The sequence below is a fragment of the Trichoderma citrinoviride genome (genome assembly GCF_003025115.1).
Source record: "Trichoderma citrinoviride strain TUCIM 6016 unplaced genomic scaffold BBK36scaffold_6, whole genome shotgun sequence".
NCBI lineage: Eukaryota > Fungi > Ascomycota > Sordariomycetes > Hypocreales > Hypocreaceae > Trichoderma > Trichoderma citrinoviride.
The window spans coordinates 1700504-1722048 of record NW_020194714.1 but is presented as its reverse complement, the minus strand read 5'-3'; the positions used below and the strand labels follow the sequence as shown (position 1 = coordinate 1722048).

General features: G+C 55.8%; 7 protein-coding genes across 7 annotated transcripts; 3 read left to right on the top strand and 4 right to left on the bottom strand.

Moving 5' to 3' along the window:
• Window positions 1-551: 551 nt before the first annotated feature.
• BBK36DRAFT_1199837 (DUF1750-domain-containing protein) lies at window positions 552-3044 on the top strand (the record flags this gene model as incomplete). The annotated part of the gene is made up of 5 exons (XM_024897103.1): window positions 552-593; window positions 673-939; window positions 1032-2322; window positions 2452-2453; window positions 2736-3044. 5 exons carry the CDS (start codon window positions 552-554, stop codon window positions 3042-3044), a joined length of 1911 nt encoding a protein of 636 aa, XP_024750494.1.
• Window positions 3045-4253: 1209 nt separating this feature from the next.
• Window positions 4254-5839, bottom strand: BBK36DRAFT_1118428 (glycoside hydrolase family 18 protein; the record flags this gene model as incomplete). The annotated part of the gene is made up of 3 exons (XM_024890477.1): window positions 4254-5301; window positions 5368-5466; window positions 5532-5839. The coding sequence occupies 3 exons, from the start codon at window positions 5837-5839 to the stop codon at window positions 4254-4256; spliced, it is 1455 nt and encodes a 484-aa protein (XP_024750493.1).
• Window positions 5840-6809: 970 nt separating this feature from the next.
• On the bottom strand, window positions 6810-9418 carry BBK36DRAFT_1159108 (PLP-dependent transferase; the record flags this gene model as incomplete). Its single annotated transcript, XM_024894168.1, has 2 exons — window positions 6810-9265; window positions 9352-9418. The coding sequence occupies 2 exons, from the start codon at window positions 9416-9418 to the stop codon at window positions 6810-6812; spliced, it is 2523 nt and encodes an 840-aa protein (XP_024750492.1).
• Window positions 9419-10684: 1266 nt separating this feature from the next.
• On the top strand, window positions 10685-13455 carry BBK36DRAFT_1140922 (hypothetical protein; the record flags this gene model as incomplete). The annotated part of the gene is made up of 3 exons (XM_024893414.1): window positions 10685-10808; window positions 10873-12866; window positions 12946-13455. The coding sequence occupies 3 exons, from the start codon at window positions 10685-10687 to the stop codon at window positions 13453-13455; spliced, it is 2628 nt and encodes an 875-aa protein (XP_024750491.1).
• A 644-nt stretch (window positions 13456-14099) lies between these two features.
• On the bottom strand, window positions 14100-14978 carry BBK36DRAFT_1118424 (hypothetical protein; the record flags this gene model as incomplete). Its single annotated transcript, XM_024890476.1, has 3 exons — window positions 14100-14141; window positions 14248-14491; window positions 14632-14978. 3 exons carry the CDS (start codon window positions 14976-14978, stop codon window positions 14100-14102), a joined length of 633 nt encoding a protein of 210 aa, XP_024750490.1.
• A 1771-nt stretch (window positions 14979-16749) lies between these two features.
• On the top strand, window positions 16750-18282 carry BBK36DRAFT_1168663 (HlyIII-domain-containing protein; the record flags this gene model as incomplete). The annotated part of the gene is made up of 1 exon (XM_024895210.1): window positions 16750-18282. One exon carries the CDS (start codon window positions 16750-16752, stop codon window positions 18280-18282), a length of 1533 nt encoding a protein of 510 aa, XP_024750489.1.
• Window positions 18283-19369: 1087 nt separating this feature from the next.
• Window positions 19370-21027, bottom strand: BBK36DRAFT_1199817 (TBC-domain-containing protein; the record flags this gene model as incomplete). Its single annotated transcript, XM_024897102.1, has 5 exons — window positions 19370-19494; window positions 19597-20002; window positions 20112-20430; window positions 20506-20726; window positions 20946-21027. 5 exons carry the CDS (start codon window positions 21025-21027, stop codon window positions 19371-19373), a joined length of 1152 nt encoding a protein of 383 aa, XP_024750488.1.
• Between the last annotated feature and the right edge of the window lie 518 nt (window positions 21028-21545).

The window sequence follows — 21545 nt, the reverse complement described above, 5'->3', positions numbered from 1 at the left end:
TAGGTAGTGGGTAAGGTAGTAGCAGTACATGATCGTACCGTGTCTGGACTTGGTGCCTTGCGTGTACCTTGGAATCTCAGCGAGAGGCAGACCCACTCTTGCGCCCAATGTTGTCGTCCCATTGGCCCTCGCCCTTTGTCCAGCCTCGTCGCGACAAATTCGGGTTTCGCGCGACTCCAGACGACAGCCGCACCCTCTCGCATCCTCACGCTCTGCATCTTCGCTTCGTCGCAGTCCCCGGCCGTTGCATCTGCGTCGTCGGCATCATTTCCCCGGAATTCTTAGGCGGCGCTCGATCACGTGTCGCGCGGTGCGCATTGGACATTGTCCCGGATTGACCGGCCGAACTACTGCCAAACTGCAGCTCGCGATAGCATCTCGCGGGTGCTTTAATAATTACCATTCTTCCTTTATTCTGCTTACTCTTCTCAATACGACTTGGATGTCTTGAGCTGCGATAGAGTAGCTGTCCCCGCCGCAGAATCAATAGCTTCCGCCTCCTACTTTCAGAAAACCACCAAGGGAATCCAATGCAATCGACAGCCGCAAGCATGGCGCAACCCAATCCCAGCAACAGCGTCCCCCAGGACCTTGTGAGTCCCCCTCGTTATGCGACTCTGCGAGCCGTCGCTATGCCACGCTGATTCTGCTGCTGACACAACGGAAAACCAGATGCCACACGTCCACCTCATCTCGTCGTACCGATACCCAGCGATCCCCCGGCTCGACTTCAACGAGGTTGCCAAGTGGCTCATGGCTGCCCCTCAGATCGCCAGAGACCAGGCGCCTTTCTTCTGGACGTATCTCGACAAGCCCGCTGACGGCACCATCCTGTTGACATGGCAGCCCCTCTCGCGGCTGGGGACCAACTTCGCCACGGATGGCTTCGTCTGGGCGCCGCCCGAGCAAATCTACAAGCATGACCTGGGCAATGGATTGGTTGGTCTTTTTCTCCCTCGTTCTCTCTGCCTGCCTCGAGAGCATTGAGCCGTGGTGAATTGCCCTTGGACACTGGCTGACACTGATTGCAGATGCTCGAGATATACTACCTCAAGGCCGGATATATCCCCGGCGAGCAGTTCGCCCTCCACGCTCGAAGGCGGTTCCGACTCGTTCCCGTCCCCGGACACCCCAACCCCCCGCAGCCAGATCCCAACCTGTTCATTGTGCACTACGGCCCCGCGGAGATGAACGATCGTATCCCCGTCGCCATGATCCCGTACGACGATCGGGTGAACCAGATCATGCAACAGCGCCACTTCCTTCAAAGAGCAGGCCAGATCCGCCGCAAGGAGTTCATGCTGTCAGACAGGGTCAACTGGCCCTCGCTGCCAGAGCTCACTCGTCAGCAGATGGGGCCCCAGATGAATCCTCGAGGCGTGCCTCAGCAGATGGCATACCCTGCTCAGCCGCCGGCACCGGGTCCCCCCCCAAAGAGGGTTCGCCATAACCAGGCTCAGGCCCAGGCCCAGGCTCAGCAAGCCGCGCTGCCGCCGGGGATGCCGCCCGTCGACGCTGCCTTTGACGATGACGAGGACATTTCGAGGGGAGACATGTTTGATCACTTGACACCGAGGGAGATTTCCATGAGCCGTTACCAGCAGAACCACGAGTGGATGGAGGAGATTCTCTCTTCTGCGTACAGGATAGGCCAGATCACGCCAGCAGACCTGGGGCTGGGCCTCAAGGGCGAGCTGGCGTCCCTGACAGAGGGCATCTTCACTGCTCAGGGTGGCGAGGCATACAGCCAGGCCCCTGAGAAGGCATATATCGGGCGTCTGGACCCTGGACAAGCGGATGAGTTCCGCAAGCGCGTCGACAACTATGTCAGCTCGACCGAGGCCGAGATGCGGAAAATGGAAGAGGAGCATCAGAAGGCAATGGCTGCGCTGAGGGAACACTCGCTGCTCAAGACAAAGGAGAGGGAGCTGAGGTCCATCATGGACGGGCCTCACTCAAAACACCAGTCCGAGGAGGAGCCCACCGGCCGTCATCATGTTTCCAAGCACTCCATCGATCAGATCGTGCAAGAGGTCGAGGCATCGCTGGGCCGAAAGATTGTCAGCCTGCCGCTCTCCAAGCGCATCCAGGATGGCGGCTACCAAGCCCCTGCCCCTGAGCCTCCCGCCCCGGGCTCAACAGCGGAGCTCTCGCGGCAGCCGTCGCGGGCGGGCTCTCAAGCAAGCGGCGCACTGATGGGCGAAACCGACATGGACATGGGTGACACGGCATCCGGACTGCTGGACCAGATGCACACTGGCTTCTCCGCAGCATCGACGCCGGTGAACAACTTCCCGACGCCCCAAGCCCATCCATCTGCTGGTCCGTCCAACGCAGCCACTCCATCACAGACTGCAAATGCCGCCTCGCCAGCGCCAGTACCTGCGTCCACTTCTGCTTCTACTTCTGCCTCCGTGCCCGCACCCGCTGCTCCACCGCAGCCGTCGGGAGACGTCGAGATGGGCGGAACCGATAGTGCGGCCGAGAACGAGGTACGAACAACGCCCGATCATGGCACTGGTAGCGGGGATTGGATTGTGGTGCCCAAGGATGACGACAAGGCAACGGCTAACGATGCGGCTCAGACTACGACCACGGCAACGACAGCGACAACGACTCAACCTCCTAATGATGCTTCCACCGTCACTGCTGCTGCTCCTGCTGCTGCTCCTGCTTCTGCCTCTCCTGCTACTGCGCCTCCTGCCGCTGCTTCCGCTCCCGCTACCGTTACGGAGGGCGACGAAGCTAAAGCATCAACACCGGCAGCGACCACGAAAGCGCCCTCAGCAGCAGCCACTCCCGCGGTCACGGAGGGAGGTTCTGTGTCCTTTGACCAAAACGACTTTAGCTCCCTCGGCGACCTGGACACGGCAGGCGATGCTCTGGCGGGATACGACGCCCCTGAGCTCGACGGCTCGGCGGGCGGACTCGGCGACGGTCTGGATCTGCAGATGGACATGGAGGACTCGGCGTTTGGAGATGCCTTTCACGGCGTTGACGCTTCTCATACCCCCGGGGATGGACAAAACCAGGATGGCATGTAATTTTTGTTTTTGAGTGCTGGGTGTATTTGTAGTTTTGTCTTGATTAGGTAGGAAATTGGGAAGAGAAAAAAAGGATTACGTCTAGACAAAGGCAATTGCCTTGCTGGTTTTTGCACAAGAGACTTTGCTGCTGGTGCCGCTGCTTTTTTACACTGTTCTGTTCAGGGGGAAGGGAGATTGTGTTGTGTATGTCTTGAGATGGAAGAACCTGAGGTTTGGTGATATTCAGCCCCTGAACCCTCTCGAATGGGATGAATGGTTTGGTTTGTTGCTAAGTGATGTTCCATCCGTTTGCAGTGAATCCTTTATGATACCCCTTTTTTCTTACTTTATGTTTCCTTGAGAAGTCTTGTTGGGTAGGATAAAAGGGGGTAGACGCCCGCGATACGGGAGACTCGTCAGAAACGCAGCTCAGATTTCCGTATCTCGCCATTCCATGACCAGCCCCTATCGTTGAACCAACTCAAGTTCTCCAACTTCAAGATCGCAAACAGCCTTCTCACACCTTTTCCGTTCCCGAACCTTCCTTGACTTTTATCCTACTTCAAGCCCCCCTTTCATATTGGGGAAAATGTCTCGACGAAACAAGTCCAGCCGAGGAAAAAAAAAAAACGTGAGAAGACGAAGCCCAAGCCAACAGCATCAGCTACAACTCCCAGCCGAATCTTCTCGTCTTTCCCTTCATTTTCGTTAAAGGAAAAAAGAAAGGAAACGGCCGAAAGGAGGAGAAAGGAGGTTATGAGATTCGGCAAAGAGTTTAAATCTTTCAACGTCGATTGACGGCGTTGCCGATCGAAGCCCCTGAGCAGACATTGGGCTCAAAAAAAAAAGCCACCTCGGGAACTTCGCCTACTTAAAAGGTAGGAGTTGGGCAATTTGTGGCTTGCTGGGTCGGGGGAACAGGACATGTTGAGTAGATGTCAGGATACTAAGTATTAAACGAAGTGTAGCTATGCCTATGTAGGTGTATGTATCCAAAACTTGATCCAAAGGGATCGGGTATCGTATCGTCGCTACTTTGAACCTCCCAGTCCAACTGCTCTAAACAATGCATCGCCAATTCCCAAGCTATGAGCAACCGAAGCCAAACCTCTACGAGCAACCAAGCCAGAAAACGCCACACAAGACGATGGAAAAGCCGGACCAGCCAAACGAACAGCCAAACGAACAGACCAGCACTCACGCCAACCGAGAAGAAGAAGAAGAACATCACCACCTCGTCGCATTCCGAATATTGCTGTAGTGACTCTGGGGATAGCTCAGCATGTTCATGGAATTGTCGAGGTGGCGCATCTTCCTCGCCACAGCCCTGACCAGGCTCTCGTCTCCCTGGCGGTCGCCCGACGCCTCCCAGAAGACGGCGCCGCCGAGGCCCTTGTCGACGAGGTACTCCGCCTTGAGCGTCGTCGTCTCCATGTTGTCGTACGTGACGAGCTCCCTGGTCGCGTTGTCGTAGCTGTAGGCGGCAATGGTCTTTCGGTTGACGTCGACGACGGCGCCGGGCCGCGGCAGGTCGCGGTACAGCCAGACCCCCTTCTCGATCGATCCCCGCCCGACGCCCTTGTACGGCTTGCCGGGCCCGTCCGTGTTCAGGAACGAGCGGCCGTAGAGGGGGATGCCGAGGATGATCTTCTCGGGGTTGACGCCCGCGGCAACGTAGTCGTTCACTGCCTGGTCGGAGTTGGACTTGGTCCTGCTCGGGTTCGCCTCGTCATGGAAGACGTTGGACTGGTCCCCCGTCTCGTCGTCCCAGCTGCCGGCGTAGTCGTAGGCCATCAGATGCCACGCGTCGAGATATCGATCGATCGCGGGCATGTCCAGCCACTTGTAGTGCTGCTGTGCAGCAGACACCGCCGCGGTAAGGAGGTAGTGATACCGCTGGCTGTGGAGGCTCGCGTACTCATCCAAGGCCTTTCGACACTCCCTCAGCAGGTCGACGAACGTCCGGGCATCGTGCTCGTTGATGGGGTACTCGTAGTCAATGTCAATGCCGTCGAGTCCCCAGTTGGCGAGCAGGTTGACCGCCGTCTTGGCGAAGCGTGTTCGGCCCTCGCTTGTGTTGAGGACGGGCCCGAACTTGCCCGACTGCGACATGTTCCAGCCGCCGATGGACAGCAACGTCTTCATATGACGATGCCTCTTCTTGAGCAAGAAGACCTGCTCCACTGCCCCGTGAACATCGCCGGGGCCCTGGGAATCGTTTCTTCCAGGAACGGAGAGCATCTTCTCCTCGTCTGCCCAAGGATCCATCGAGATGCTGTTGCATGTCTTGTCAGCAAACAATGGCACTTCCGAACCGGGGCAGAAAGTTGACGGCACTTACACAGATCCATCGTCTGCGATCCCCGCAAATGCGTACAGCAAGTGCGTGATGTCCTCTGCCGGGAGCTGCTGAGGCAGAAAAGCTGCGTCGTAGATACTCCTATGACCTTGTCAGTATCCTCACCTGAGCACGACTTTCGATTCATCAAAGTGCGGAGAACTCACCAGTCGGCAAAGTAGACGACGTTTTTCTTCCGCGACGGTCCCACCACCTCCGAGCCGTGTCCGTCCTCGATGCTGACCCATGAGTCGACAGGCTCGGGTCCGACTGGCACTGCATCGAACGGCTCTAGGTGGATGTGCTCTACATCGCCCGTCTCTGTGTCGAACGGCAGAGGACCGCTCGAGGTGGCTGCCGCAGGCTCGGCGAAAGGTGATGGATTCGGATCATCACATCTTTCACTGAGTGTAGCTGGGACAGCCACCGCCACTCTCGCCAACAGGGGCAAACAAATGCAAAGGAGTTTGAACATTGCGCTTTCTTTGAATACGACAATGTTGAGTTGGCAAGTGTGTGTGAGGAGGAATGTAGAGCCAGAATCCATTTCGACGGGGGAGAACCGCCCCCTTTATACCTGAGGAGGGCCACCAAGGAGGACCACCAAGGCCAGTCCTCTGTGCCATGCCTAGCCAAACTGAGACATAATCCAGTCGTATTGATATCAAACTCTGTAGACGACGGACACAATTGACCTTTCCGCGAATGGCTGCAGACTCGGAGCCACCACGGAAACTTTCAACGGGGGCGCCATCAAGCGAACACAAAAGAGGTTGGAATCATGCCGGAGTGTGGCTCTAAAGTCGAGTAGCTTTACACCACACACGGATTCTGCAAAGAGGACGACGCCGCGCGACCGGAACAGTCAAGACTCTCGGCTCGGTGGATCATGGCAAGGTTTCAATTGTTCCCGGAGGAGGGAGGAGGCTGTGCGCGAAAGGTAACTAGTTGTTAACCGACGCATCGATGGCGGTGATGATGTCTGTTGCAGGTCGTAGTAGACATTTGGCGAGCCTCCACGGATGCAGTTCCGTCGTTGGCTTCCAGCCACCAGCTGCAATCCGCAAGGCCAAGACACCACTGCTTTCGGGTCCAGACGAGGCTGAAGCTCAGGTGAGACATCTTACATCAGCCAGGGGACAGAGACGAGGAATGGAATGGTCCATACTGCTGCGGGGAACCGAGAGAAGCTGTGATTCTAAATTAGGTATGAAGGGAGGATATCGGCAAGGAGAAGCCACAAGTCGGTGAACATCTGCTCTCCGAAGGCGTCGTCTAATTAAGCATCCATTTGGGCGGCGCCATGGCGTGGAATTTACTCCGCATCGTTAACTTTATTGCAAGACGAACCATCCGGTAGCGTAGGCATATCGATGTTGCACTTTGAAAGTGTCCGTGTTCTGCGAAGTGTCTCTGAAAAGTTCGCATCCGGGTCATCGCCCTTCTCAAGCTCCGTTTGATGCTCCCCCCTCCGCGTTCTCTCGTTCTTCCGCTCCCTCCCCCTCCTCCTGCTCATCCACAACTACTGCATCTCCAACCTGTATCGTCGGCCTCACGGCATCCGATTCTGCGCTCTCATCCAGCTGCTCGTGCCGCATGTGTGTACCGAAGTAGACCTTGCCGTTCAGTCGTCTTGTTTTCGCCAGGGTGACAAACGGCTCTTGCCTTCTCTCCCCAGTCGTTTGATCAACACAGACCATCTGGCATCGCTGGCAGGCCCCCAACATTTTGAAGCCATGGTCTCCAATGCGGATCCTCCTCCACGAATCCTCCGAGTAAGGCGGTGGACTGCGCTGCCCTGGAACGGCCTCAATTACGACATTTGCTCGAAACACGGATTCATCCACGGCAGATGCTCCAGATTCGGTGATGGCTTGGTTCAGCATCTCCACACTCGAGCTGCTTATCATGAGCATCGGACTCTCGTTGGAAAGTAAAATCTTCCCTGGCTGAACTTGCTGTTCCGAATCCGAGTCGGGCGGAGATGGGACGCCGGGGAAAGGAGACGGCTGTCCGCTTGGGGCCTTTTCGGTCCTCTGGTGCTTCTGCAATCGAGCCTTTGAGAGCCTGCTGCTGGCTCCACGTCCTCCCGCCGGAAACCTTGCCAACATACACGGAACCCCCAAGGAGTTGCTGAAGAAACTGTTGATCTCTTCGGAGAGATATGAGTGCGCAGAGATGTTCTCGCCACAAACCCTCGAGCTTGTTTGTCGAAAATCGACGTCATAGTCAGAAGGATTGTTGGATAGCGAGATGTCCACTTGGGTAGGTTGCCCTTTGGCGGTTGTGCCGCGGTATTTCACACGTAGCACATTCTCGTCGAAAAGCAGCAAAGGTTGAAGGAGGGCCATTCGGGGGTACCGTTTCTGGCTGAGAGCTTGGCCTGATCCTCGGTGGACCAGACACCATTCACGATCCCAGGCAAGCCCTTCTGGCCTCACCTCCCAGCACACTCCAGGTGGAATCGTGTAGCCACTACAGCTCTTGATCGGATACACCGTGATAGCCTTGACCTGCAAGTTTGACGGCGTACTAGGCGGCTTCGACCTCAAAGTAGGGCTTACCTCGCCGGGTATTCTCAAGCTCTGTTCAACGAAGAATTCCTGCACAAAGGCGAGGAAGCGAGAGACGTCCGATCGAGTATTCATCGCCCCAAAACTAGCACGTATGATGCCGGTGGGCTTGTTGGTACATCGGTCACCATCCTCACCACAGCGAATGCCAGCAGAAAGGTTTCGCTTCAACTCCCAAGGCTGCAGTTCAAGGGCAGACGCAAGCGCCGCAGGGCTGCACAAGCCTCCTGTTCTGATATGCATCTTCCTGAGAACAGCCAGCTTCTCAAACTCAGCAAGTCCTATCCACAAGCCACGGCTATCCCTGAGGTTGAAAGAGACAACCGGACCAGCTTCCACAGGTGTTGCATCGTCTGGTATCTCAGAATAAATGTGGCAAACAGGGCTCCCATTTGCGTGCCGTAAGCTATGCAGGCCTCGACATAGCTCGCGGCTGAGATATGCCGTGTGAGCGCTGATCCGGTCCATCGAGCCGAACATCCGTTGGTGAGCCGATATCGCCATGTCGGTGGCGATGATGCTATGGAAAGGGAGAGTCCCATCCTCCAGGCGTTCGTGAAGAGAGTATGACTTTGGAGCATGCCACTGCTCGTCTCCACAGAGCACGACGTCTACCGTGCCGCCCCCGAAATATCTTCGGCGGTCGAATACAGACTCAGCAGAGCGACGAACCAGCAGAACGCCCAAGTCAGGGAATCCAAATATCTTGTACAAGCTTGTGACAACAAAGTCGGCAGCAAACCGAGGGTCGGAAAGGTCTAGCTGGGAGGTGGCACTCAAGGATGCCACATCCAAGAGGACCAACGTCCGCGATGAAGATTGAGCCTCGCTGTGCTTCAACTGCTTCGCCCATGACAGCGGATATCGCCTCCCGTCCATATGAGACTGGGCAGAATAGGCGAATAACGTTGCGGGAGAGCCACCAGTCTTCGGCTTGAATGGACTCTTTCCGCCAAGCCAGGACTGCACTCCGCTGTCGTCGAGGCAGACGCTTTCGTGTGCTTCTTCTCTTGCCCCTACCACACTGGTGTGACAGGCTTGATGATAGGCAAGCACGTAGCCCTCAGGCAAGGACCTCATGCCCTCAACCACCAGCTTTACGCCAGCGGTTGCATTCGCCACAAAGACCAAATCATATTGATCAGGGTCGGCCTTGAAAAAGTCCAAAAGGCGGACGCGCACTTGGTCAATCCGTGACGAAGAGCGCTGCGATGGTGATGATCCGGAATGGGGGTTCCCGTAAAGCACCGAGGTCATCTCTTTGGCAAACGCATCCATAAGAGACTTTGAACATAGCGTAGACCCGGCATGATCCAGATATACGGAGTCTATGCGTAGATGACCACACCACATGTCAGAAAACGTCTCCAGAATCAGGTCGTGTCATGGCATGAGAGTCGAGGTGCTTGCTTACCCTGCAGCATTGGATATTCCTCATCGCGGAAGGCCTCAACCGCGCTGTTGTACTTGAACCGCTCCATCCTGGAAGTTGGTCTCGCGTCAGCCCGTCTGGCATCTAATTCCCACGGCCGGATCTGGATATGATGGCTCCAATTGCTGCATCCTATGGGCACGCGAGCGGCTGTCGAGGAGGCGGAACGGCAGGGAAGAGAGAGAGACAAGATGGCGAGTCAGAGAGATATATATATACTATACATGTACATGTATGTACGATAGCCGGCCGATTGAAGACATGCAGGCTCCTGGTCGTAAGCAAGATGACGCCTCTGAGGCCGGGAGATGTTGGGCACATGCACATACCCCATACATTCAGTCTGTTAGTACGGCGACGGCCAGCAATCGGAATCGGAGATCGCCACTCTCCAGCTTCTGGGGGAGCAAGGGAGCTCCGGCCTGATTAGATAAGGCGTGGGCGGGCCACTCGTATCGCCAGCGGAGTGATACCGTATCGAGTGAGAAGCGCTTACACTGTGTCGCCGCCTAACGGCCGCCTACTGGCCAGCGGTGCACCGGCAGATGACGCCGCCCCATAGGGCTTTTTGGCCAACCCGATTGCAGCCGTTAGGTGTCGCTTGTACAGTGCGACCCTCGCAGCCGCACTCCTCTCCACCGAGTGCGCGTGTCGCGGCCGTCTTCGGCTCCACCTCGTTTGAGCATGGCCTCCAGCCTCTTCCGACCTGCAACCTGAACCTCTTCATCTCAACTCCGCGATCCTCCAGGCGCATCACCGCCGTCGCGCAATCGCCAGCCTCAGCCGCGCTTATCAATTCAGTTCGTCATCCCTTTCTTGTCACGCCTCAATTCTCGTCTCGTCCCTGCTCCCCTTCTTTTCCTCTCTCCTGCATCGTCCTCCCTCCTGCCGTCCCGTGGCCGAGCTCTCGGCAACCGGCAATTGTCTGCCTCTGTTCTCTCTTTTATCTATCTCTGCCTCTCCTCTCGCCCTCCCAAGAAGCCTACGTGTCGAGCCCTCCTTTTGTTATATCAGTTGGCATCTGTTCCTCTGCTATCCATATCTTTCTCATCTTCTCTTCTTCTCGTTCTACTTCTCTCTTCTCTCTTTCTCTTTTTCTTTTTCTTCGTGTCCACTTGTCCAATATTGGGTCAGAATGTCTTTTCTAACTGCCGGTTTTCCGCCATCCAGTAGGGCGCTCCTGCAGTTGATTCCTCCTTAGGGGCCGTCAATGTCAATGCTTCTGATGCTCAACGACAATTGACTGATAATTGACTTTGGGACCAATCCTCTGTCTCCGTGGTCAACTTGTCCTCAAGCCAAGTGAGCAGCAACAATGGACTCCTACTCATCCTACCGCGATGGCTCGGGCCGCTCGCCGAACGAAAGAACGTGGGGTCGTGATGAATCTCGGACTAGGGAAGATAGAAATGATGGCTTCTATCGCGCGAGGTCTCCTGGTTCGTCTTATCAGATCAATGCTATTGAGTGTTGAGACCGCTTGCTGACTGTTGCTGTTTCCAGGCAATGAGCGCCGAGACCGAAGACGTTCGCGGTCCCCTCCTCCCGTTGATCGGTACGAGCCGCGACCTCGTCGAGATGGCCGAGACGGCCGAGACGACAGAGACAGAGATCGAGACAGAGATGATCGGCGTCGTATCACCTCACCGCCGGCAAATATCGACCGCTACGTGCCTGGACAGGACAGTGGATCATCCGGCATTGCCGTCAATCCTCTGCAAGATCCAGCCAAGCTTCCTTACCAAGTTGGTTTCTCCTATTTCGGCGAATGGTGGAGAATGAACGAAAAGATCAAGGAGGAGAAGGAGCGCGCGCGGACTGGGCGGAGACGAGAGCCTGAAAGACCTAGAGGCGCTCGAGAGACTCAAGAGGAGCGAGAGAAGGAGAAAGCCAAGATCCAAGTGGCATACGATGCATACAAGGAAGAGCTTCAAGCCAAGATGGCCAGAGCCTTTGTTGCGGAGCATAAGAAGGAGCAGTGGTTCAGGGAACGCTATGTCCCTGAGATCAGAGACGAGTTCAAGGCAAAGCTCCAAGATTTCCGACGAGCGGCTTACAGTCAGTGGGAGCAGGATTTGGAGTCCGGCACCTTTGACGAGTTTTCTCTCGAGGGAATTCCAAAGAGCGAGAGCAACGGCGCTGGTGGTGTGATTGAAAAAGAAGAGGGCGAGGCGACGGCCGCTAACGAAATCTTGGGAGTCGGCGATCTGGTCCCCGTAAACGGCGCTGACATTCGCGACGAGAACCAGTTCCAGCCCACTCTGCTCATCAAGACCATTGCCCCTCATGTCAGCCGCCAAAACCTAGAAGCTTTCTGCAAGGAGAATCTGGGTGAGGAAGAGGGTGGGTTCAAGTGGCTGTCCCTGTCCGACCCGAATCCGAGCAAAAGATATCACCGCATTGGATGGGTTATGCTTCATCCCTCTTCGGAAAGCGCGCCGCCGATGGATCGGGCAAATCCCAAGGACGAGGATGGTGATGAGGCGATAAAGACGCCGCCGCCTCCTGTCTCTGCTGCGGAGAAGGCCCTCGAGGCTATCAACGGCAAGACGGTCAAAGACGAGGTCAGGGGTGACTTTGTCTGCCACGTTGGAGTCCACAACCCACCGCATCATCCGCGGAAGAAGGCCCTCTGGGACTTGTTCTCCGCTCCGGAGCGGATTGAAAAGGATCTCCGTCTTGTCCAGCGCCTGGTCAACAAACTTGAAGAAGAGTATGGCTCTGACTTCCAGGCCATCCCGAAAATTGAAGAAAAGGTTGAGGACCTGAAGAACGCCGGCCGGCTACAGCCCGCCATCCCCCCCACACCAACGAAGAAGGTCAACAAGACTCGGGAACCTGGTATGGACGAGGCGATGGACGAGGATGGAGAAGAAGAGGAGGAGGAAGAGGGCGCTGTGGAAGACGAGGAAGTCGACGATGAGGATCTGCTGGTGAAGAAGAAGCAGCTTGACTTGCTGATCGAGTATCTGCGCAGGGTCTTCCACTTCTGTTTCTTCTGCGTGTTCGAGAGCGACTCTGTGCACGAGCTCACCCGCAAGTGCGCAGGAGGACATCTGCGCCGTCCCCAGAGCACTCTCTCGTCTTCTGCCAGGGCCGTTGCCAGGGCCAGCGCAAATGGAGAGCCTTTCCCAGACAAGAAGCGAAACGAAGCCGAGAATGACGTGGACGGTGAGGTTGCCGAAGGAGAAAAGAAGTTCCGCAACACATCTTCCAAGTCTGAGCAACAGCTTCTGCGCGCCTACAATTGGGTGAAGACGTTTGAGGACAAGCTGATGCAGATCCTGGAGCCCGAGTCGATCGACATCCGCAAGCTTGGCGGTAAGCCTGTTGATGAAGCCATTGACGAGGAATTGACCAAGTATGTCAAGCAGGAGGACGAGCATAAATGGAGATGCAAGGTTCCAGAATGCACCAAGCTCTTCAAGGAAGACCACTTTTGGAAGAAGCACGTGGAGAAGAGGCATACGGAGTGGCTGGAGGGCTTGAAGCAAGAGGTATGTGGAAGCTCCGTGTTTGACGAACCCCATCGCTCTCTTGCTGTTGCGCCTCGATCTTTGTCTAACCTGATCCCAGTTCGAGCTCATCAACGCCTACGTGTCAGACCCAGCACACATTGCCCCCTCGCGCACTGATGCAAACTCCAACGGCCACTTCCCGCCTACCAACGGCCAGTCGGCATCCGGTACCCCTCGCGGCTTCAACCTGCAGAACTTCTCCATGAATGGCGTCATGGGCATGCCGGGATTCCCCATGAACCCCGGCAGCTTCCCCTCGCTGTTCGCCGGCATGCAAGCCAATGGCTGGAACTCCATGGGCGATGACCGCGCAGGAGGGCCGATCCGCCGTGGTGGGATGTCTGGCGGGCGAGGCGGGTACCGTTCCGGCCCCTACGAACGCCGTGGAGGCGGACGCTGGGACGGAGGCGGCGGCCGTAACCGCAACGGCGGATCCCGATGGGGAGACGGAGCCGGCGCTGCTGCTGCCGGCCCCCGAGAAGCTGTGCAGGGCCGCAGCTTGAAGAGCTACGAAGACCTTGATCAGGTGTCTGGAAATGGAGGCGGAGGGGGCGAGCTCAACTACTAGCACCAGCTACCTCACCGTCTATCACGATGGGGGAGAAAGATGCAGGGCAAGGGCTACAAAGTTGCATCCCGGCAGCGTCTAGATCAGAGTCTCCCTTCATCTTCTTCTTCTGCTTTCCTTCTCTCTTCTTTCCTCTTTTCATATTTCGAGAAGTCTTACCGGAATTTCTTATTTGCTCTATATCAATCTTCGTGCTCGCGGCAAATTACCCGAGCAACTTTGTACATTACGCTCCGGGTAGTTTACACGATAGCAAAGAATATTCCTTCAGAATGATTTGTACTAGTTATATGATTTTCGCCCCCTGAATTGGCCGAGGGCAGTCCTCCCCAGAAGGATTCAAGCAGTATGGGCATACTCTGTTGTTGAAGCTGGTCGAAGTGGCTGTGTCAGAATAGTAGCGTTCGCAGACCCGCCGGATTTGGGTCTTGACGTAGTCTGGGTATCAACTCTTCACAACAGATATAGCCCTTTCACAACAGATGTAGCCCTTGCCCATGTTCTTTCCAACCTACATCTTGACAAGTGCGAAGCTTCCGCGTAGAACGCGACTAGAACCGCGTGAAGTCATGGTATCATAAGTGGCCGTCGGTGGCCGTCATCAAGCAAAACATTAAACAGAGACAGGAAAGCGACGCTGGCCTTCAAGGTGCTTTTTCAAACAATTCGAGGATCGGTTTTGCAGCCTAAGCAGAGGACCAGATTAGCATACTTATTACGCACATATCACGCAGTCCGCAGGGATTACGCGTAACATGATTGTCGCAACACGCAAAAAAAGGAACAACATACATCGATAAACTTTTCCAGGTCTTGGTCCAGATTGGCCAGGTCGTCTTTTCTCCGCTTGTTCTCGGCGATGAGCTTCTGCTTGCGCTTGAGGAGCTCCTGGCGGCGCTGCTCGAGGATCTCGCGCTCTTCCCGCTCGTGCTCGATGCGGGCAAACATGCGCTCGTCGTCGGTGGAGTCTTTGTACTCGGGTTTTAGGGCGAGGAACTCTTCGAGGGGGATGAGAGGCAGCTGCTGGTATTTGTGGCTAAGACAAAGAGTCAGTCCAGTCCAGCCTCAACCCATTATGACGGTCGTCGTAAGGGAAGAGAAGAAAAGAGAAGAGAAAGGGAAAGGGACAAAAGAGGAAGAAGGGGAAAAACAAAAAAAAAACCAAAAAAGACATACTCGTACGATTCGCAGCCCGTAATCTCGCCCTGGAGATGGCGTTGCTCGTAATACAGGTTCTGCAGCTGCAGATGCAGGCGGTCGACCTCCTGGCGCGCCTCGGCGGTCTGGGCCTTGGTGTCGCGCGCGGCCAGGCAGGCGCTGCGGTGGAGGCCGCGCAGGTGGGAGATGTTTGTGAAGAGCTGCTTCTGCTGCTTGGCGATCTCGGCCTGGGCCTCGGCGGAGGCGCGGCCGTCGCTGGCGCGGTCGGCGAGCTGGAGGAGGGCGTGGGCCTGGTCGCGGGCCTGGTCGGAGATTTGGAGGACGGCGGCGAGGGAAGGCTCTGTGACGATTTTGTCGACGGCCATGGCTGCTATGTTTCTTTTGGGGGGGAGAGGTGGTTGTGGTGGAGGATTGGCGGGAAGAAAGAGGTCGATGGGAATCGATCGATCCGTTGATTGATTGATCGGTCAATTGATGGGCAGAGTAAAGAGCTTCACGTGACGCTGGCTTCGAGGATAAGATCTGAGATGGGTTTGATGGAGATGGATCGACAATGATCAAGTGTCAGGAAGCAAGGCTGAGAGGTGATGGGTCTCGGCAGCTGGTGTTTTGTCGCGTTAGTGCAAGGCTGTAAGTAAGTCGGGGATAAAAGCGCAACTGCACGGCCCTACGACATTCCGTGGGCCGTTGGGGAACCTAGGTAAGTACTGAATGTGCACACACAATTAGGTACCTTCACAGTGAAGTGACAAATCGAAGGGATGCTCATCCTGGCATCTCAAGGCACGCCAAGCCCGCGTCTCGGATGCCGGAAAGGCGGGAGATTAATACCATCTGCTTCTCTCTGTTCAAAAGGAGAGTGTGGAGGAAGAGGCGATGCCGGTGTCGAATCAACTGGCGATTCTCGGGGCTGGTCCCTTGTACCTGCAGCTGTCAGGGCCGTTCTGGCGGAGGTGAGAGCGTCATGACAAGGGAGTAAGTAGCGGCACGAAGCACTCATAGTATGTCATGACAGCATTCTGTTGTGCCTGTACGAAGATGGCATAAATGATGTTGAGCTGATAGTGCTCTTGTCTTGTCATCTACGGATCGTCATCTACGCAATATGAATAAGGTACAGTACATACAACTGACATGGGGCTCGCACTTGGGAAATGCGCCCGGACAGAGGCGAAAGCCTCCGATCTGCGGAACAAATCGAGGCTATTTGTTTTAGCAACCAGGGACAGGCAGTTACCAGTAGTATTACTTCTACGACGGCAGAGCATGGCTGCTTACCCGCGCAAGGATTCAACAGTAATATTAAGGTATGTAGTAGATGCAAAAAACTTGTCGTCGTATTTCCATGGAGAAAGGATTCGGATTGCCCGTCTCTGGAGCCGATGGACTTCTCCCGCCCTTCGATCCGATTCGTCTCCCGCAAAGAGGCCGTGCACGCGGGCTCCGTGCCAAGCCAGAGGTACCGGCACCCCTAAACACTGCTTGGAGGTACTACCTGCATTCCTTTGAGAGGCAGTACATGTGCAAAGTACCTACTCTCAGCTCCGAGTCTTTGTTGCCGCTGACCTCAAACTTCATTCTTCCGTTCTCTCTCTCTCAACACCACAAAGAAACAAAGAACAAGAACCAACGTTCTTCGCCTTGCAGTGAGCGATAGCGATCCTTTCCCTCGCCTCTTCTTCTGCATCCTCCCCTGGCCACCACCAGCCAATCGCGCCTCCTCCTGGCGCCGCAAATCCCCCCGAATAGGCTCCCCGACCCGCATCAAGACGAACCGGACCTTCAACAAACAGCCTTTGGGGCACGTTAAAAGCTTTGGGGCCAATCACTGCCGCAAACTCCCATCAAACCGCTTCGTCCCGCTTCTTCCGATCAGCGAACTGTCGCCCTGTGCCCAACAGCCACGCTGCGGCAAAGATCTCGTTTCTTGCTCTCTTTTCACGTGTCTTCTGATTGTCTCCCGGACACTCACATTTCGCCTCCTTGGGGCTTGGGCCAATCATCCGCACTTGTCAAGGCTCGTGCCTCTCTCAGCTGCCCGTCTGGCTCAGATCCAAGACAATCCAACCCTCTCGAGGCTCCAACTGGTATGATAGCGTCCGACCTCTTCTAATCCCGCCTCTCTCGACCACAAAAATGGCGGGCGTCACAACTGCCCTCACGTCGGCGTGCGGCTTCAGTCACGACAGCGACGCCGACCCCTCAGCCGCTGCCAGTGGCTCCGACTTGCGCCGTGAGGCTCAGCAAGCAAGACGACGGCGACACTCCTTCTTCATTCCCCGGCGCAAGTCCATCGTCGGCCACATCATGGAGGGCGAAGAGAACCTGCTGCTCAAGGTCGACCTGTTCCTGACCGAGCTGGAGCGCCGCCTGGAATTTGTCGAAAACTACGTTGACCTCAGCAAAGACTCGAGCATTTCGCGCGCATTCTCCACTCTTCAGGCCGTCCGGACGAGATGCTCGCAGGCGTCCGAGGAGGTCATCGGCGCCGGCCGACGCAGGCTTCACATCATGATCGAAACCCTCGAGACCCGGTACCAGGAGACGTTGGAGGCGACCGAATCTCTGCACGAGAAGGCGGGGCTGGGCATCGAACTGCTCGAGGGAATGCTGTCCGAGTTTGAAAACCGCGCCTACAAGCTGCGCGAGCAGGGCTTCGCCAACGCTGCCACTGCCGCCGAGGCATTTATGGACGAGGGCCGCAGGGTGGCAAACGAGAGCATCGAGCGAGCAAAGTCGGTTGTCGACGAGGGAATCGAGCGCGCCGTCCGGGCTGCTCTGTCTCTGGAGGAGCATATCCAACAGGCCGTTGTGCTGGCGCGGGATCGAGGACTGCTTCTGTACGACGAACTGCCCACACCCTGGCGGAACAACCCCCACATCAAAAAGGGCTACCGCTTCCGAGAGACAAAGATTGAATGCATCGCATCCGTCTTCAACATGTCCAACGAGTTCATCAACATCTGGTCCCATGCCCTGGGCCTGATCCTGGTGCTGGCCGTGGCTTTCTACTTCTACCCTAGCAGCGCCAACTTTTACCTCAGCACCAAGACAGACGTTGTCGTAGCCGCCATCTTCTTCATGATGGCCTGCCTGACGCTGGTTTGCTCCACCATCTGGCACACCATGAACGCCGTTGCAGACGTCAACGCCGTCTCCATGTTTGCGTGCGTTGACTACACGGGCATCTCGCTGCTTATTGCCGCGTCCATCATGACGACCGAGTACACGGCCTTTTACTGCGATCCCGTCAGCCGGTGGACGTACATGGGCCTCACTGCCATGCTCGGCATCGGAGGCGTCATTCTGCCGTGGCATCCCACCTTCAACGGCCCCGACATGGCCTGGGCCCGAGTCGGCTTCTTCGTCGGCTTGGCCTTGACGGGGTTCATGCCCATCCTGCAGCTCACCCTTTCCCACGGCCCCGAGTTTGTCTACAATTTTTACTCCCCCATCAGCAAGTCCCTCCTCGTGTACTTGAGCGGCGCCATCGTGTACGCCAGCAAGGTCCCTGAGCGATGGTTCCCCGGCTGCTTCGACTACATCGGAGGCAGCCACAATCTCTGGCACGCGGCCGTCTTGGGCGGCATTCTCTTCCACTACACTGCCATGCAAGAGTTCTTTGCCAACGCTTTCAGCCGGGCCGAGGGGGGCTGTCCCGCTTATTAGACGGAGACAGCCCACGAGACAACAGGAGAGGAAGAGAGAGGAAGTAGACTTGTTCTGCTCTTGATCCTTGTTCTTCTTTTCTCATTTGGTTCTTCCCATCCACGTCGAGTCATTTGCGAGTTGGATTTGAAAAGCACTACATACATGTACCCAGCGGTTCAGTGCCCATGCCCATTTGGGTGTATTATCAGGCTTTGATTCGATTCTTGTGTATACGATTTGTCTTCTTATGTTTTTGCATGGATACAGCTGGCGTTTGTTTTCTGCTTCCTTCTTCTCCGTCTTTTCCGATGCCAAAAAGCATGTTTATGTTTCTCAAGTACCTAAAGGGCGTTTTTGGGCTGCTCCATGATACATGGCCATGGACAAAGCTTTCTACTCTTGAGCCTTGGAAGATCTTTCACGTAACATTTGGATTCTGTACAAGAACTGTTACTGTGTAGAATAATATATATACGTGTATATAACATGTTAGTAATTACTCTCATCGCACATACTCGGAGATGATCCGTGCAGACATTCGGTACTTGGAAAGCTGGGGGACTCGATATTTTCCTATGCCTCCTGAGCTGAGAGAAAAGGAGCAAATCTTCCGTGGACCTGATTTTCTCTCGTCGATTCCCATCGTTTCAACCGTGACGTTCCTCCTTTGGCGCCCAGTATTTTCAGCAGCTTTTCTCAGCTGCACCTGGCTCATCGTAAGGGGGTGCGAAGAGCAGTGATGGCAACGATTCGAAAGCAACGATTCGAAGAGCATTCTTCTTATTCAGTCCTCGAAGGACACCGCAGAATGACAACTTATATCGTCTCTATTTCTGCAAATATTCTAGACGAGCTGTCGAATCAAAGAAGAGAAAAAAAAAAGCAAAACCAGATACACGCCCTCCCTATGACATAGTATTTCATATACGTGAACTCATAACATCCGATCACAGCCCAAAAGACAAAAACAAAAGGGTGAAAAGAAACAGATAAAGGGGGCACAATCAAAGGGGGGTCCTCTTTCAAACAAGGTTGCTCAATGCCCAGGAGCTCTTAGTACTAGAAGTTTCTGGCACTGCCTGCGTGTCATCTCGATATTTCTCTCGTTACATGGCGTGCGTGGCGATTTCTTCGTAAAGGTCGTCCGGTATCTTCTTGATAATGCTGATGGTAATGCTCTTGACGAGATCCGCGTTGATCTGCGGAAAGGAACGTAGGAGCTTGTTTGGGCTAACAAGAGGAGAGGGTAAAGGTCAGAAGATGCATCCACGACTCTCGCCTTCGCGACGTCCGAGAGGACCAAGGGGTCAAGGTAGATGGACAAATAAATACCTTTGAGATTGGAGAATCTGCGACCGCATAATGGTAAGTTGCGCTACGATGCAGACGATATTGAGGTGCGGCCCGTAGGCAAAGAGAAAGTCCCAGAGTCGCAGCACCTCGGGCAAGGGCGGCGTACATGCGCACAGCGTCAGCACGGAGGGGAAGGCATAGATCTCGGCCGACAGCCCCTTTGCCGTCAGATACATGCTGAGCTTCGGATCGACAATGGCCAGCACCTTGTCCACCAGGGCGAGTCCGCGGTGGACACCGTCCATGGCGCCTCGTATGTAGCCGGGGCACTCGCGCGTTAGCAGAGAGTGAAAGGCCACGAACGCTTCGGCTTCGCTTCGCGCGGCGTAGAGGAAAGGCGCCGCCAGGACATTCATGCCCTGCACGTAGACGCCCGGCTCAAGCACTGCGCCGGACCCTATACGCGGAACAAGGCGTTAGTACAAGTATGCCAGTGTATCCATGCAAGCAGCAACCAGTCAGGTTAAGTTGATTCTGTCCAGGTCAACACCTACTGGCTTGGGACTGGCCAGAATGACTGCCTCCGATGGCCTCTCGCGCAGGCAGAGACGAGTGGCTGCTGCTTGGGCGACTCTGGCGCTCGTCTTCCTTTGAATCGTGAAGCCGCCAAGCAATGGCATTCAACAGCCTGATCAGGCTGGCTTCGCTCACACGGCGTCGGAAGAGAGGATCGGTGGTCAAGGTGCGGAACGTGTCGTTGCGAATCTTTGCATAGGCCGGAGACGCACCGCGGTGGATGAGGGCGAGATATTCGTCTGTGGACATGATCGGGGCGTCGAGCAGAACTAGCCAGACGTAGATTCTCAATGGAGACTAGATCAATGACAGACACAAGTCAGTCAAGCTTCGATCAATACAATGTCGGAGTTTCTGGACCACCGCGCGCACCATTCCATCCTCGGCTGCCTTGACGCCCTCGTCAATGACCTTCCACCTCGCGCTCTCCAAAGCGCCGAGAAAGTCGCCATTGTTGGGGCCCTCGCGGATTATCTGCTGCAGCGAGAGGTGACCATGTGAAAAGACGGGCTTCTTGACGCCGGTTCGTCGAGGGTTCGCAGGAACGGCGGCCTGATACGGCGGCGGGGGTGTGGCATCGCTGTTGGCACGACCTCGAGCCCGTACCGTCGCGTGTGTGGCGGCGTCTAGATTCGCGTTGGCGACGTGACTGGAATTGGAACTGGCGGCAGCATTCGCAAGAGGGTTTGCGGCATCGACAGCGTGTCGGGTCGGAGACAGAGGGCGCTCCCGGCGGTGCTGGGAGAGGAGCGTCGCCTGCTGGGCAGCCCTGGCTCCCAAGGCGTGGGCAGACTGAAGCCGTCGCAAGGCACGATGAGCCGAGGGAGACGGCGGCGGCTGGAGTGGCTGGAACGAGAGCGCAGCAGGGGCCTCTTGGGCGGGAGGACCAGACATGCTTGCTGCTTGGGAGGCGCCGTGAAGTCGATAGTGGAAGAGGTGACGCTCGTGTTTGTTGTTGTTGGCGTGGGGGTGGTTTAGGAGAGTCAAGAGCTCGAGATCTGACCAGACGGCTGCATGTGCCAAAACATCAGCGCTGCCGTGCCACCTTGAGCAGCGGTAAGGCGTCTCATATTCTTCATTCCGTCTTCTTCCTGTGGAAACCGTCTGTAGAACTCATGGCGATACGTGCGATGCTCGGATTGCTGAAGAGAGAGCTCGAGATACGCAGACTTGGGCAACCATCGTGGTCATGGCCAGATCTGAAAGCAGTTCCGACTTGATGCTGATATGCAGCATCGACTGGAGAGAGATGACGTCGAGTGCGCTTGTTCTATTGGGACGGGAGCCTCATCCAGCGCATATGCATCCATGAATCTCACGGAATAGGCGCCGCAGCGACCTGTTCAGCACCTGGGCCCCTGAGGCCAGCGGTGTCCAGCGGGGCCAGGCCGCTGAAGCCACTGATCGGGCCC